General features: G+C 36.3%; 1 protein-coding gene across 1 annotated transcript in view; it reads left to right on the forward strand.

Annotated features, from left to right (window-relative positions):
* LRCH1 (leucine-rich repeats and calponin homology (CH) domain containing 1) overlaps positions 1-15,529 on the forward strand; it is a 185,257-nt gene that overhangs the window by 76,017 nt on the left and 93,711 nt on the right. Inside the window, exon 2 of the mRNA XM_012648354.1 lies at positions 4,217-4,361. Coding sequence (XP_012503808.1) covers positions 4,217-4,361 — 145 coding nt within the window. The remainder of the gene's footprint in view (positions 1-4,216; positions 4,362-15,529) is intronic.

Raw genomic sequence — 15,529 nt, forward strand, 5'->3', positions numbered from 1 at the left:
TTCTTGGCTCTGCCACTAGCTTTGTGTCCGCAGGCAAGTGATCTAACCTCTCGGGTCCTAAGTGTCTGCACACAATTGGAAATGACAACAGCACCTGCCTCACTAGGTTGTGGTGAGGATTAAGTAAGGGATAAAAAAAAACCCTAATTTGCTATGATCAAGGCCAATTTAAAACATGCAAAGTTCCATTCCAGGTTGGATTTTTGTTGCTCTGATTGTATCAGAAACTAGTTGGGAAGGAATTTAGAGTAGGAGTCTAATCTAGCAATAGTTAACTCTGTATTAGATAAGATTTCCTTTCCCAAATTAGGATACCTGATAAGGTACTAGCCTGGTATCCAAACCACAGCCCCTCTGAGGGTCACCTCTGTCCCTAAGAGAGCATCACCTGTTTAGGCTTGGTTTATGTTGGGAAATTGAGATAGGTTCGTTCATCTGCTCACCCAGAGTTCCCGTGGCATGGTGGGAATCAACTGGACATCTCAAAAATCCTGACGTCCAAGTCACGCCCTAATGTTTCTGGCTATGAGCCCCAGGCTGCAGGATTTTTAAGAACTTTCCAAGTGATTTCAGTGTGCCAGCAAGATTGATAAACACTAGGCAAATAAATGTTGTGTTTAGGAAAATAGCTCATAAGCTGATTCATTGATACCTCTATATATACCTCTATACAGGTATATTCATAATAGAATTAGAGCAATAAAGAACAAAAACAAACACAAATTCTTCATCCATATGTATTTCTAGCTTTAAAAAGCTTACTTACCTTTCTGTGGCTTAGACCCCCACTGGGTGTTTTCATAGCTCCTGGCTCATTTTCCCCCCTGGTTTTGGTTGTCATTGAAGATGAAGATACTAATTGCCTTCTTAACATTTATCTGTTATCTATGAACTCTTAGTCTGCCTGTTTCCTGAGTTGGAGGACCTGCATTGCTCACACCTTAATGTGCCTGTGATCATTAGTGGTGTCTCCTGGCCTGGGTCTGCGAGTTAGGAATGCTCATATCTCTCTGAGCACCATGAACTGAATGCCCGCTCATGTCTTTAATTACAACCAAGTCTTAGATTTCTTTCTCTCACTGTCTGGCATGCTCAAAGTGCTCAGTGCATGCTACCTGTATTTCATCTGCCACCAAGGACCCTGCTCTTTATTTGTACCTTTATAAAAGCACAATTAGGGCATCCTGCCTTATGTTTCATTCTGGGTTTGTGTCATCTTACTTTGCAAAGTTTAAAATCTTTAAAAATAGTCCCTATGAGGTTTTTCATTTCTGTAGATACCCTATCCTTAGTATATATTGATGGTACATAAATAATTCAGCATATGGTTAATTAATCTAAACAAAGAAAAAAGGAAAGCTTTTTGGTTTTCTGCATTTTTCAATTTTGTTTTAACTTGAACAATGCCGATCTAGGCAACTGTTTTTATACAGTTTTATACAGACATTGGAAGAGTTTAAGCTATGTATAGATTTTGTATGTAGAAACTATAGCACAAGCCCAGGACAACTGGGGACTTATTGCATGGGTACATTCTCACTGACTCGGTGGACATGAAGATTTCCTCATTTGTGTAGCAGTGCAGACCTGGCATAGCAGATGCCTACTGTTAACACATTATAATTGTATTTATTTATAGTGTTATTGCCTGGCTCCTTTTAAAAAGGAATCCTGAAAAGACAGGAATAGCACAATTAGGATAGAATAGCAATAGCAATAGAAATGTTCAGTAACAATACAGAATAACACTAAGGCCAGAGTGACTCACATCTATAATCCCAGTGCTTTGGGAGGCTGAGGCTGGAAGATCACTTGAGGCCAGGAGTTTGTGACCAGCCTGATCATCATAGTGAGACCCTGTCCCTACAAAAAAATAAGAAAAATTAGCACCTGTAGTCCCAGCTACTTGGGAGGCTGAGGTGGGAGGATCACTGAAGCCCAGGAGTTTGAGGCTGCAGTGAGTTATGATTGTGTCACCTCATTCCAGCCTAGGTGACAGAGTGAGACTCAGTCTCTAGAAAAAAAAAAAAAAGAATAGCACAATTAAAAAACAAGAATTAAAGAGAAGAGATCAGATACTGTTTACAATGAGGGGAACATTAAGGTTTTACCAGTATACCTCCTTTTCCTCCCAGCAGACAGGACTAATCCCACCTCTTGAGAGGCTCTGACGAGCCCTTAGCAAAGTCAGACGGCCAGGGGAGAAATTACAGGGAAGGAAAAACGCCAACCTTTCCCCTCAAATCTGGAGATTATGGAGGAAAAGATAAGAAGGAAGGAGAGCAAATAAAATCTGTATTATAAATGATAATGAAAATACCAGACTTATACACTAATTACAACATTCTTCTAGCATGTTTCTTAGCAAATTGTTAATAATGATGCCATTTGTAAGTTCAGCCCAAAATTGAAGATTAGCTTAATTTATATAAGCTATTTTATATTTTCTTTCTCTTAACATTACATTTTCCCCAAGTTTGAAAACAGAACTCTTTTGAAATTCAGACTATATAATATAGATTCTACAATGAAATGACAAATTCATTAAAGAACGTGCCAACATTTAATTAGAGTATATGTGGGGTTGTATTTTATAACATTTTATGATATTTAACTGGTGCTATTCTGATGACGAAACAAAATCATTTGGATTCTGAATACTTTTGACTTAAAATACTTAAGTTCTGAATATATTTGACTTATTCACGGAAATTTTAGATTTGAAAGGAATGTTAGAACTCATCTCGTTTCATACACTTTAATATTACCTCTTCAGAAGCAAAAGCCTAGAATATTGAGTTACTTTCTGAAATATCTTAGGTGGTTGTCGATTTAGAACTGGTCTTCTGTTCTCAGGTCAGAGTGGTTATTATTAATTTGATATTCCATTATCTTTTGAAAGGTTTATAGCCATATGACAGTATTTCTACAAAAACTTTTTTTGGTGTTTAAAAAAAGTTAGTGACACCACATCATGAAAACATCACCATTACTTAAAATAGTTATTGAAACATACTACCCATGTGTATTCTGTATCTGTTGCACTCAGCCAAATAGTCTGGTTCTCCCAATTCTCAGGGAAGGTAAAGATTGGAATGTAAACTGAAGCCCCAGTGGAATTTTCTTTGAATTGAACCTGAAGGAAACAACACAAACAAGTTTTCTGGGCAGATCTCCAGCACTGTAACACATGAAAATCACCATGTCTAGTAAAGAGTTTCAGAAAGAAGGAACACGAGAGACTTCTGGAATTTTTTTCTGTTTCGGTTCTAAACATCCATAAAAGGAAGCTTACTTCAATATTTTCCTTAATTTAATACAAGGGACTTCATAGTTTGTCCCTTAACTCTTTTCAAGTGAAATGAAATTCTTTGTGCAGTGAAAGAATAAAAACACTAATGGGAGGATGATATATATTTATTTGTATTTATATAATATAGGTTATTATATATGTTATAATAATGTATATGTATTGCATATCATATATAACCAAATAAGCAATGCATTCATATTTCTAAAGGTACAAAAGTATCTATAGTGAGAACTTCTGTTCACCTAACCAGAGATCCTCTCTCCAGAAACAACCACTTTTACCAGTTACTTGAATAGCCTTGCAGAGATAATCTAATTATATCCAAACATAATTGTGAATATTCATCAAAAAACACAAATACTATATGCGCTGTTCTTTAACTGGCGTTTCAAAAACATTTACAATATATCTTGAAGTTTGTTTTATATCAGCACATAAAGAGCTGCTTCCTTCATTTTAATGGCTGCATAATATTAGTATTTCATTATGGAATATAATGTTTAATATTATATTCCATCACATGACATAGAATTAATATTGTATCAATACTTATCAATTGATTTAATTTTAGTATTATTTTATAATATTTATTAATATATTAATATTCAACCAGCCCTCTGCTATTTTATTGGTTTTCCATCTTTTGCTGTTTCAAACCATGCTAAAAAATATGTCATTTGCATTTTTAGAGAACTAAAAAGGTTTAGCAGTATTTTTGCTTTTCCATGTCCCATGTTTCCCTGAATTTGGCAGGGAAATAGAAATCACAATGCCATAGTAACGAAAAAAAGGATAATGTTGGTCTAAATTTATAGTGTTAAGAAAAACAGTGCTCATGGTTGATAAGATTGTATTGATTATGTTGAAGATTTATTGACAACATATTCTTCCCCTTTCTCGTAGATTTATCTAAAAACAGACTGGTTGAAGTTCCAATGGAATTATGCCATTTTGTGTCACTGGAAATCCTTAATCTGTATCACAACTGTATCAGAGTCATTCCTGAGGCCATCGTCAATCTGCAGATGCTGACGTACCTAAACTTGAGGTAGGTTAACTATAAATGTTGTAATCAAATTCAATGAAAGAAATACAAAATCATTATGCTTTCATTTCTATCAGTTTTTTTCCTCTTTGCAATTCCTGATCGCTCTTCGGAGTAAATCACACAAAAATCTTTTAAGAGACATCTTTTGTAATAAATTTGTAGTATTGTTAATATTGTTCTTGGTGCTAGAATTTTCTGCATGTCAATATGACAAGATTTTTAAAAATATGATTTATATTGCATCATTTATATTTTGTCTAATTGGTGCTTATAAGGTTGTAGATATGTTGTCTTCAGGTATTCATGTAGATTTTACAGGAGAAAGGAAGTGAAAAAGAGTTTAGTGGTTAGAACAAATCAGGGGCAAAAAGAGAAGAAAGCCTTGCTGGTCTTTAGAGGTTGTTGGTAGCACTGGGCTTTGCTACCTAGTGCTGACTGAACCCATTCACTTTAAGTTTCCTTAAGAATGTTAAGCAGGAGCACTGACCAACTCTAGCCAGATATGAAGTTTGCTATCTTTACATCCCACTAAATTAGGTCGATGTTTGCTGAGGATGGTTTAGTAATCTGCATTGATTGATTACGCACAGGACAATGTAACATAAATGTCCCTGAGTAGCCCTGAAGTTAAGAAAATCAGTTATTTTAAGGCTTTGGTTTTAGACTTTGCAACTAGATGCTGTCTGGTCAAATTCTAAATCCTTGCCTCACATCTAGGATGTCAGGGAGAGAGAGGGGAGCTATTTTACCAAATCTGTCTCTACTGTAAAAACAAGGTCTCCAAGTTGAAGCCTGAGTATAGCCTTGACTCATGTAAGTTGTATCGCCTTGGTGTATAAAGGGGGTAGTACCTGATTAGTAAGATTTGTACTGCATACCAAGTATACCCATCTTCAAAGTTCAGAATTCCTAATGAAACAGGTTTAGCATCAATTTGCCAGATAATTATGCCAGTGTTTTTTTAGTTTTGATTTAGTTGGCTACTGAGAATTACACCCCTTCTACTGTTTTCTTTGCAGCCAAAAAATGGATTTTCATCGCATTCCCATAAAAGTGCCTTTGTTTTTCATCAGGGTTGAAAAAAATCCTAGGCAGGTTTGTAAGTGACCTTAACTTATTTTTAGTTAAGTAAGGTGTAGGTTACTGTTAGGATAATCTGGAGGTTTATATAGCTAATCTTCACTTCTGTAGGTTTCTAATTCATCTGACCATTTTGAGTTTTCTAGCTGTTTCGGCCATAGCAGAATGTTAAGTACCTTCGAATTGCTTGATGAAGGGAACATAATGGTGTCTGTAGATTTTGGTTCAGTGTCTTCCTAAGACATCTGTCCTCTAATCCCAACCCACAAAGGGGAAAGCATATGCAGTGGTCTGTTTTTTTACCCATTCCTGTCCTGCTGTGACATTTGCACCTCCAATAGTCCGGTATGCAATAAGGCAATAGATTTAACTTTGCCTGGTTATGTTAAATCCACATGCACTGAGAAATTTGGGGGAATAGATGACATTTTTCTTCTAGAATGATATAGACTTTAAAATTCCAATAGGTAGATAATATAATCTTAAAATTCATATTATATTTTTAGAACATTAGTAAAATTGATTTTGGTACAATGATGTTCTTTTTGCACCTACCTGAGCATAGAAGATTATTGCTGTCTTCAAGTGGGTAGAAAGAATATATTGGAGTATGGATCTCAGGATTATTTAAGGCAAGAACATAGAAATCACTGAAATTGATGATGGCTGAAGAGGACTGTGTGGCACATTATAAACAGAGTTTTGTGATCAATTCCTAGGTAATGGAAAGGAGAAGGAAATAAAGAGACCATTATACACCCAGCACTTTAAATTTTGTTTTCTGCCTGTAATTGTTTAATTTCATGCTTGCCTCTCGCTTTTTTCCCATTTGTATTGGTCATTTTTGGTTTCGTTCTGTTTTTCTTTGCTCATGTCTTTTACTTAAAATATTACCATGTTTTCTTGGTGGAGGTCACCCATCACTGGGAGGAAGGAAGCACATCCACTCTGGCAGGTGACGTGGATGAGCAGTTCCCCTCGAGGAACCCCAGGCTTGGCCCGTGAATGCCCATAGCTGTATCTCCTGAAGTTTAGGACCTGAACACACTGGACACCCTCCTAGTGTGGGTTTTAATGTCCCCATGAGATTGAATACCTGTGCCACAAATGTCACAAAGAGTATGGAAATAAAAGAGTATTTATAAATTTAAAAATAATAATAATATTACCATGTTTGAGACCTATTCGCTTACATTGAATTCTGTGCTCTTTGGAGGAATTTGACAACTAAATGGAGAAAATTAAGAAAAAGCATGTTTCTAACCTCTCAGAGGTATTGTATAAGGGTATATGAGAAACATATGGACATCTTCTAAATTTTTTTGAAAGCCAGATACTATATATACATATATAATTATTTTTGATACCACCTGTAAAATTTACTGCATGGATATAAATGTATAAACATAAAATAGTAATGAAGGCAAGCTTTAAAGTGATCCAGAAGATGGTCATCTCGTGTTACTCTATTACAAGGCCTTTAATTCTGATTCGATCACTGGATATAGTTAAAACATGTCTTTTAGAAATTGGTCACTTGAAATTGAGTTATTTCTCAGTTTGGGAGTGATTTGAGGTAGAGTGCAATATTGCTTTTGCCAAAAAGATTTATTTGTATCTGTAAAATAGTAAGTGACTATCACATCTGTTTACTTGTAAATATGTAATATTATCTAGAAAAAATACCAGTGACATCTAATGAAAATTAAATCTTCTAAGACGTTGAGTAGTATCACTCACATAATAATGTTGTCTGTGTGAGTTCTTACTGTCCTCAAACTATCACCTCACTCCCAGCCACTCCCAAGCAGTGACCAGGCAGAACTCGGAATATCGTGTTTGTGTGTGATCACACATGATGTCTCCTCCGCAACCGGTGTGGCTATTGTGGTCTTTTCACGTCTTTTCTGCTCCTCGTGAATATTATTAAGCCAACAAAATAAAATGTATTTCTTGCCGGGTATGGTGAAGAGGCATGGTGGGTGGACTTCACTGACTTTTGGCTTTTGGGAGGAGACTTTAAATCCCCCTACTTTCAAGAAGAAACAGCGATTCACGGTGCTACAAACACACTGCCTTATAGAAGAGCTACTGAGTTGCTTCAGTCTAGATTTTTTTTTCTGTTATAGTTATAAATGGGATATTATGCCAAAGAAAGAAGCTTATATTCAAGACAGAAGTATATAATCAATGCATGACGTTATAATTAATTTAGATGTATGGGGAAGTCAATATAGATTTCAGAAAATTAAAGAAACTATAAATTACTTTTGAGCCCACACTTAAGATAGACTATATCAAATATAGCATGTTCTGAAAGAGCTTTAACAAATAGGTAAGTTTATCCAATTTTATAAAAAAGAGCTCCAAACACTTTTTTTTCCTGTAGTGCTTAGGATTCCTATTAACTAGGAAGAAAGACTTGTTAGATAAAATAGTACAATGAAGCTGCTTTTCAAATTTTTACGGATTTCATGTTTCTATACTTAAATTTAAACCTGTTCTCACTGTATTTAAATTTTTTTCCCCTCTTCCTAAATCACATGTACAAGTTACTAATTTTGTATATTCCAAAGTAGGAAAGCTACTTTGAATTTATGGGAAACATTCAAAATTGATTACACCCTCTGGGATATATTTTATATTTCAGCAGAGTAAACAGCCATAAATATTTGATGGTGATGGTAATGATGATGATGATGACAATGGTAGTATGTCACTGCCTACCCAATTTCTTGCCTGATCTGTTATCTTTAAATGTCAAAAGGCCGCTTGGTGGCAACAACCTCATGCATGTCTTAGCCTAGAAATAGGCTTAATTAGCAAGCGAGAAAGACCTTCGATGTGACATCCAGTTAAAAAAAACTTGAATGTTTCCCACATTTTCTCGCATGACAGAAACGTTGTATTTGTGGAAAATATTAATTTATTGCTGTTTATGTAGCCTGTGTTTGAAGGATCTGGGCTTTTAATCTTCGCTTCTTGGTGTTCACAACAAAAGGTTATGTTAGCTTAGTATATGTGCCACTGTGTCTCTTCCTGTTGTAAAGTGTCTTAATCCAAGAAATGTGGCCAAGAACAATAAAAGTGATTAAGCAAGACTTGTTTCTATATCAGAACAAACACTTTGAACCTGAGTTACACAGGAAAGCCTCACAAAGCTTAAAATCTATTTTAAGTTGTTGGAGAGGTTGTTGTTGATGAGGCTCATGAAGAAAATGTACTTTAGGAAAATAAAATAACCCAGAGTAGCAAAACTCTTGGCAACAGGAGGGGTGTTGTGAATCTAAGAATAGGGACCTTGCTTGAAAGTCTCATGTTAGAGAGGATCAGGGATAGAGGCTGCCAAAAATATGAAAGTTCTTTATAGCATTTGATCATATTGCTTCCAGAACTGTTGGTGAGTGGTTTTACTTTCCTAGGGTGAAGTTCTCCCAGCCAGGCCTGGTTTATTCATTAGAAACCTCTATCTCTCTGCGAGGAGTGGGTTCTGAGGCATAGCCAGTAAAGAAGAGGGCTGTCTCTTGAACAAAATGGTATCACACCATAAAAGGAATCTGTTTTGGCTGCTTTCTCTGCAGCCTGGCATTCTTTTTGGCTGCTAAACAATGCGCAGAAAGAGCCAACTTCCTGATGGCCGTATAACCCGTATCCCCACATTCCTTTGGGAGTTATACTGAAAAATAATCTTTAATACTTGGAGTATTGCACTCTATGTGAAGGATTGGAGGAAGCGTCTTGCATGCTAGGGGTGCCTTAGAAAGCACAGATTTTATATTTTTTATTGTGCGCTGAAAATTAATTTTAATTGCCCCAAAGAAATGTCTCCTCTCCTTGCACTGACGTTTCTGAAGATGATCTCAATTGCAAGGTAGTGTTTCTTCTCTCTAGAAAAGAGAATATTGATGATGTCTTCCTAAACTGAAAAGTGGGGAGGAGTTTTGTTCAGTTCAATAAAAACTGGTATCCCATATCCTTTCATGACGATCTTATCTCATTCAAAGGGAAAATGAGAACATTTGTGTGTGTGTGTGTGTGTGTATTTATGTATTATATAATATATATATCATATATATATATATATAGCAGCTGGTCTTCGTAGCTAGGTTGTGTTTTGTGAAATGACAGATCAGCAGAAAGACACCAAAACACAGTGAACCTAGTTGGAATTTGAAAGTGAACTGACTTAAAATTTGAAAATATTTTTCATAGAATGGCAGGGTTGGAAGAGGCTGTGGGGTCAGCCAGTCCACATGCATGCCCAGCCATGTATGGTTTAAGTGCTCACTGGTCATTTGTTTCAAGGTGGAACCTACAGCCCAGTGGTCCATAAAATTTTTTCAGATTATTGTGCCTGTAAAATTATGTCCATTGGCATTGGTAGTTGATGGGTTTTATTAAGTGCCAGTAAGTTAATAATTGGATATGTCTATCAGATTCCATTCCTTTTAAGATAGCCCATACTTGGCAGAACATCCAAAGAGGATTTTTCCATGGTACATATCACCTGATCACAGATACTGTTTTAGATCAGTGTTTGTACTGAAAAAAAGAAAAGAGAGACACAAAAGGGATATTATGGCTTTGATAGCTAGAGCACTGACAGAATTTGTTGGTTTTGTTTTCAGTTGTGCTTCTGATCTTAATAACCTTTGTTAAGATCTTCGTGCTGGGGATTAGTGCTCTGGAAATTAGGTAAATACCTACTCCTAATTCCTCGTATAGATTTTTCATTTCTAGTCATTCTCAAAGTTTATTCTGCAGTCCTAAAAATGAACAAGTTCCAAATTACATTTATTTTTCTAACTAGACAGATAAAAGCCCTTAGAAACATTGCCAATAATTAACTTACTATATGTCCTCTAAAAACACTGCAGTTTACCAAGTCTTGTAACAAGTGCTGTATATGAGAAAATAGATATTAAAAGAAGAAGAAGAAGAACATGCACTTGTGAAAGAAGGTGTGGATTTTTGGAATCATGTTTATCATCACCACCACCACTTCTTAATAGCTAAATAGGACTTATCCATCACACCATTGTGTCTAAGCCCTTCAACAACCCTTCCTTTAGGTTGGAAATAGGAAAGTGATTTTTCCCTAGGCCACACTATTTCATAAATAATAGAAATGAGCGGGATAAATTTCTTTGACATTTTATAGATTGCTAAGCACTTTCATCTTTATTACCTTGTTGAACACTATCTCCATTGCATTCCTTGCCCCTTAGGACAGTTTCATAATTATAAAATAGTTGTTAGGGAATTTTCCAGGGGACAACCAAAGTATTTAAATAAGGGAAAGCTTTTGTAGTTTTAAAGTTTTTACTGTATCTATAGTTTGTTCCGCTTCTTATTTCTAATACTGTAAATTTGTGCATTCTTTCTTTTCGTTTATTCATTTTTCAGAGGTTGGTTTAATTGTTTTTTTAATCAGCTTTTTATTTCATTGACCAACTCTATTGGTTCTTTCTTTGCTCTTTCATTAATTTCTGATCTTCCCTATCATATTTTCTTCTTTTTATTTTCTTGTATATAGTTTCTTTTTCTAATGTCTGGAGTTTAGATATTGAGCTTATTGATTTCTAGTTATTTTTCTTTTCTTATAGGAGCATTTAAGGCCATGGATTTCCCTGTACATAGTGCTTTAGCTGACTCCTAAAAGCTTTGATATGCAGTGTCATTTTAGTCACTCGTATACTTTTCTAGTTTCCAGCATTACTTCTTTTACTTGTGAGTGTTAAATTTCTACAGAATAGTTTTTAGGTTATCTTTTAAAGTTTATTTTCAATTTAATTGTATTATATCAAAGAACATTTTCTGTTTGATATAGATCCTTTAGATTAGCCAAGATTTCCTTTATAGCCTATGTATGCATAGTTAATTTTGTGACCGTTCCACATGTGCTTTAAATACACTATATGTTCTCTAAGTGTTGTATGTTGTGTTTTAGTAAATCCACTAAATATAACTTTTTAATTCAGGGGTTCACATCTCGTCTACCCTAACATGTTTTGTGTCTGTAGGTAAAGATAACTTGGAAGGGTGCACTAGATAAGACACCCAGTAATCTTTTTGCCCATTGCAAAATCGTTCATAATTTTTCCTGATACACCAAATAATTCAAATTTATATCACCACATACAAGAATTGTATAGCTTCATGAACTATTTGAACAGAACTATAGGTAGGAAAAGAAAGCAGTGATGTTCAGGGAAGATTGTGAAATTGTTCCTTTCAGATCCTGTATCCTAAAGACTGTGAGAGAGAGCTTGCTTGTGTGTAGCGGTGTGGGGCTGAGGCAGTACCTAGGGTGTTTTGAGGTTAGTGCATTTTTTTTTGTTTGGTCAATACTTCGAATTGGGTAATCAATCTTCAGAGAGTTTAAGTAAACTGTTACGAGTGTCAGCTCCACTGGTAGATCAGTACGAGAAAGAGACCATTGTGACCTCAGTACCAGGAGGAGAGGACAATCTGGGATCTTCAGCAGAAGCAACCTTTGAACGTTTGACAACAAGTGCCAAAGGTCTGCAGAGACTTGCATAGAGACTTCTCAAGACTAGCCTGGAATCCTTTCATTTCAGCTTACATGATAAGATCTACGAAGGAAGTCTCACTCTATTCCTTAGGAGTCACTAGATTTTCTAACTTAAATCTTCAGAGTCCCAGAAGGAAATACCTGCTGCTACAGCACTTTTAAAATACATGATCAATGTTCAGGTGGAATGTGGGTGCTATCAGCTCGGAGAGATTTTGCCTAATCTTGTTAGAGATGAAGTTTTAGCATTCATAAACATTTCGTATTTTCTCAGAGCTAAGAACAGGCCCTTGAATGGAGCAGGCGCCCAGCAGGTGTAGAAATTATCACCTTCTTTTCAGTATTTGATACCGTATCACCTTCCTCCCTTGGCTTTGGTCGTGAGCTCTCCTGGCCACTTTTCTGCCTTTTTCTGTTTCTTCTCTATTCCCATGTCTGCATGTTCTTTCTCTTTCTGCGGCTTAATGCTAGACTTCCCCAAAGCCTTGGTCCTTAAATGTTCTCTCTCAGACCTGTGACTCTTGTATCTCAAATGTCTTCTCCATCCCTTCGACTCTGTGGAGCCCCAGTCCTCATTTCCCCAATTGCCTGACATTCGGTTACTCTTAGATATCCTGGTGACGCCTCACGATCCAGCAGGCGCTAAACTTAAGCCAATTTTTTTCTTTTCCATGTTAGCATATCTTGGATCCCTGCTCCTGTTCATGCTCCTGCTGTTTAGAATTCTGTGCCCTCCTTCTACAGTTTTCCTGGCTTCACTTATGCTTCACTTCTTATTCCAGAGTAAATGGGAAGAGGTACATTGTGCAGCCGGAAGACCACAGACTTTGATCTGAAGCCTGACCTGCGTGGTTTCAAACCCAAGCACAGAGCCACTCACTAGCCACGTAGCTTGGAGCAAGTTATTTAAATTCTCTGAATGTCAGTTTTTGTGTCTGAAAAGCGAAGGGTATTAATACTTCCATTACAGGATTGTTGTGAATATAAATGATAGAATATTTGTCTGAGTGCCCACACAGTGCTTTCTATATAATAACTACCCGAGAGAGATGTTTGTTGAATTGTTGAATCAAGTTTTGTGGCATGCTTGCATCATTCAAATTGCAGTATGGGTTAAGAAACATAGTGGCGAAAGATCTAGTGTTTGAGTAAAGTAAGTGGATTTTGTAGTATTGTTGGTAGAGAGATACGCTGTTAGTGTGTAAAAATATTAGAGTCGTTAAGAAGAATCCAGTGGTTGTCAAGTTGCTCAATAGAAGCTCTCTGAAGACTCATTTCCTTGGAAGGATGAGTCAGAAAAAGAGGACATACACAGACTAATATTCATGTGTGTTCATCTACATTACACATTCAAAAATTCCTAGAAATAGATGGAGAGGCGCACATGGCTTCAAATTTTGGTGAACAGTAATATTCAAGTATCTTAATTTTCAGTCTGAATATTTTTTATTAACTCAATGTCTCTGGGTAAAAACTGATCTGAAAAGCCTATGCTCACTTAAATCAGTATCAATATCCTCTTCTTTTTTTGTGGGGGAAAATGTTAAAGTAAAAAAGTACATATTTTCTTGGCTTTGTTGGAGTGGCATGGAAAAGTAAGGTAGGAGTACCTTCTGGATAACAGGAAACTGGAATGTAGCTCCAAAAAGTGGGGGAATTATCTCTGGTGCCAGTACATCTTTCCTAGTCGTTCAGTGATGGTTTCCTATGTGCCAGCAGCAGTGTTCTGCGTAGTGGTATTTTTTTTTTTAAGACCTGGGGCTTAGGTCACTACAATCTTATTTATACTGTGGCCTCCAAAGATGTTTGACAAATTAATATTTTTGCTGGTATGGGATATTGAGTTCTCTTTGAGCATCTGAAGCTCCTTTGATTTTGAGCATTCAGATCTATTTTAAACTAAAGGAAATTTAAAGTAATAGTTTTTAAAGCACAATATAGGCTTCGTGCTTTGGGAGTTGAAGAAATTTCATAGAAGAAAGGAGAGAAAATAATTGAGATGAAGCTAGGTATCAACTAACTGCCCTTTGAAATCTAACTGTAGACATTGGTAGCAGTGGTTGCTGACCGTTAGGGGTGTAAAAACAGTGGAATATTTTAAGAATGGTTTATTTATACTCAAGAGGAGACTGATAGGCTGTTATTGTGGGAAACCGGTTCAGTTGCGGTAGCCCAAATATGGTGCAGGTATGCACAGTGAAAATGCACAGGGAATAGCTGTTGCAGAACTTTGCCTGAATTCTGAGTTGCTTAGACACTCACTTTTTCTTCTTCTTTTTCTTAGTTTCCTTTCTAAAGTTAATCTGTTACCTTCTCAAAACATGGCTTTTATGTGTGTGGAGTATGACATCAATTGGTATAGCTTTCAAGAACTGGTTCCAGATTCAATTGAAATGATGATTTTGTGTTTCTAGTTTTGAAACATGTTGCGTTTTCAAATGATTGGGCTACTTGAGTTGTAGTTAGCATGATCGCTCTCACAGTTACATTTAAACTTGGGCTGCTAGATTTGATGCACACATATAGTCTTAGTTAAATTTCTGTCTTAAAAAATTCACATAAAATATTATATTTTAGTTGTTCAATTAAGCATAAAGATGGTCTCTATTTGATTTTTGCTTTAGAGCATAAAATTAAGGTGGACCAAAATAACCACCAGGCAATTCAAAGTTGGGTTTTTGTTGCTGCTCTTGATAATTGTCTCAGACAAGTAATGATGGTGGGAATGCCGGGGGAGGGCTGGCGATGAGGGGAAGCTCTCAGTCATTAGGGGAAACCAGGGCGAGACATTTTGCCACAGTGTATTTTTCAGAATGGAACAAGCAGGAAACAGGAAATGGTTCTCTGTGGATATTGTTCGCTGCCCTGTGTGTATGAAGACAATTAACAGTCAGGTGTCATATGCAAAACAGAAAAAAAAACTGCTCTGCCTCTAATGAGAGGCAAACAATGTAGGCATAAAACAACATAAAAACAAAATTGGGTGAGGCATCCCATGAAAAGGAAACTACTTCACTGAAGTAAAAAAAAACTGCTGTTTACTGTAGGTCAAGTGCCAAACACAAACAAAAATGTTCAAACAGTAACAATAACCACCAGATATTAGCTCAGTCCTTTCCCTCACTGAGACTTACACTGAAACCCAGTCTCAAGTGAGCCTGGAGTGTCCACACCATGAAACCTTCCCTGCTTTCTATGTGGCCCTTTAAATTCAGGCCTGTGGCATGTTTTTAAATAATATTGTCATAGTTGATGGTTTCACATCATTATTTCTGTTACTATTTGAAAACCAAGTAGTAACTAGAGATGGTGACTCTTGGGTATTCATGTTTTCCCAGAGAAATGGTGGGATCCTGGAATTAGAGAAGATGGGAAGGAAAAGATCGCTCATAGGATCGTATGTTCTGGTCTTGGTTATCCAGACTGGAAATAGGTACTTGGTTTGCTTTGGCCTGAAATTTTATAGCCCAGCCTGGTTCTCCCCAGCATGCCTCTGAGCAATCATCTTTATTTTTAATTGGTGTATGTTTTCAATGAGTGAAAGAAACATCAA

The sequence above is a fragment of the Propithecus coquereli genome, unplaced genomic scaffold (assembly GCF_000956105.1).
Source record: "Propithecus coquereli isolate 6110/MARCELLA unplaced genomic scaffold, Pcoq_1.0 Scaffold11, whole genome shotgun sequence".
In the NCBI taxonomy this organism is placed as follows: Eukaryota; Metazoa; Chordata; class Mammalia; order Primates; family Indriidae; genus Propithecus; species Propithecus coquereli.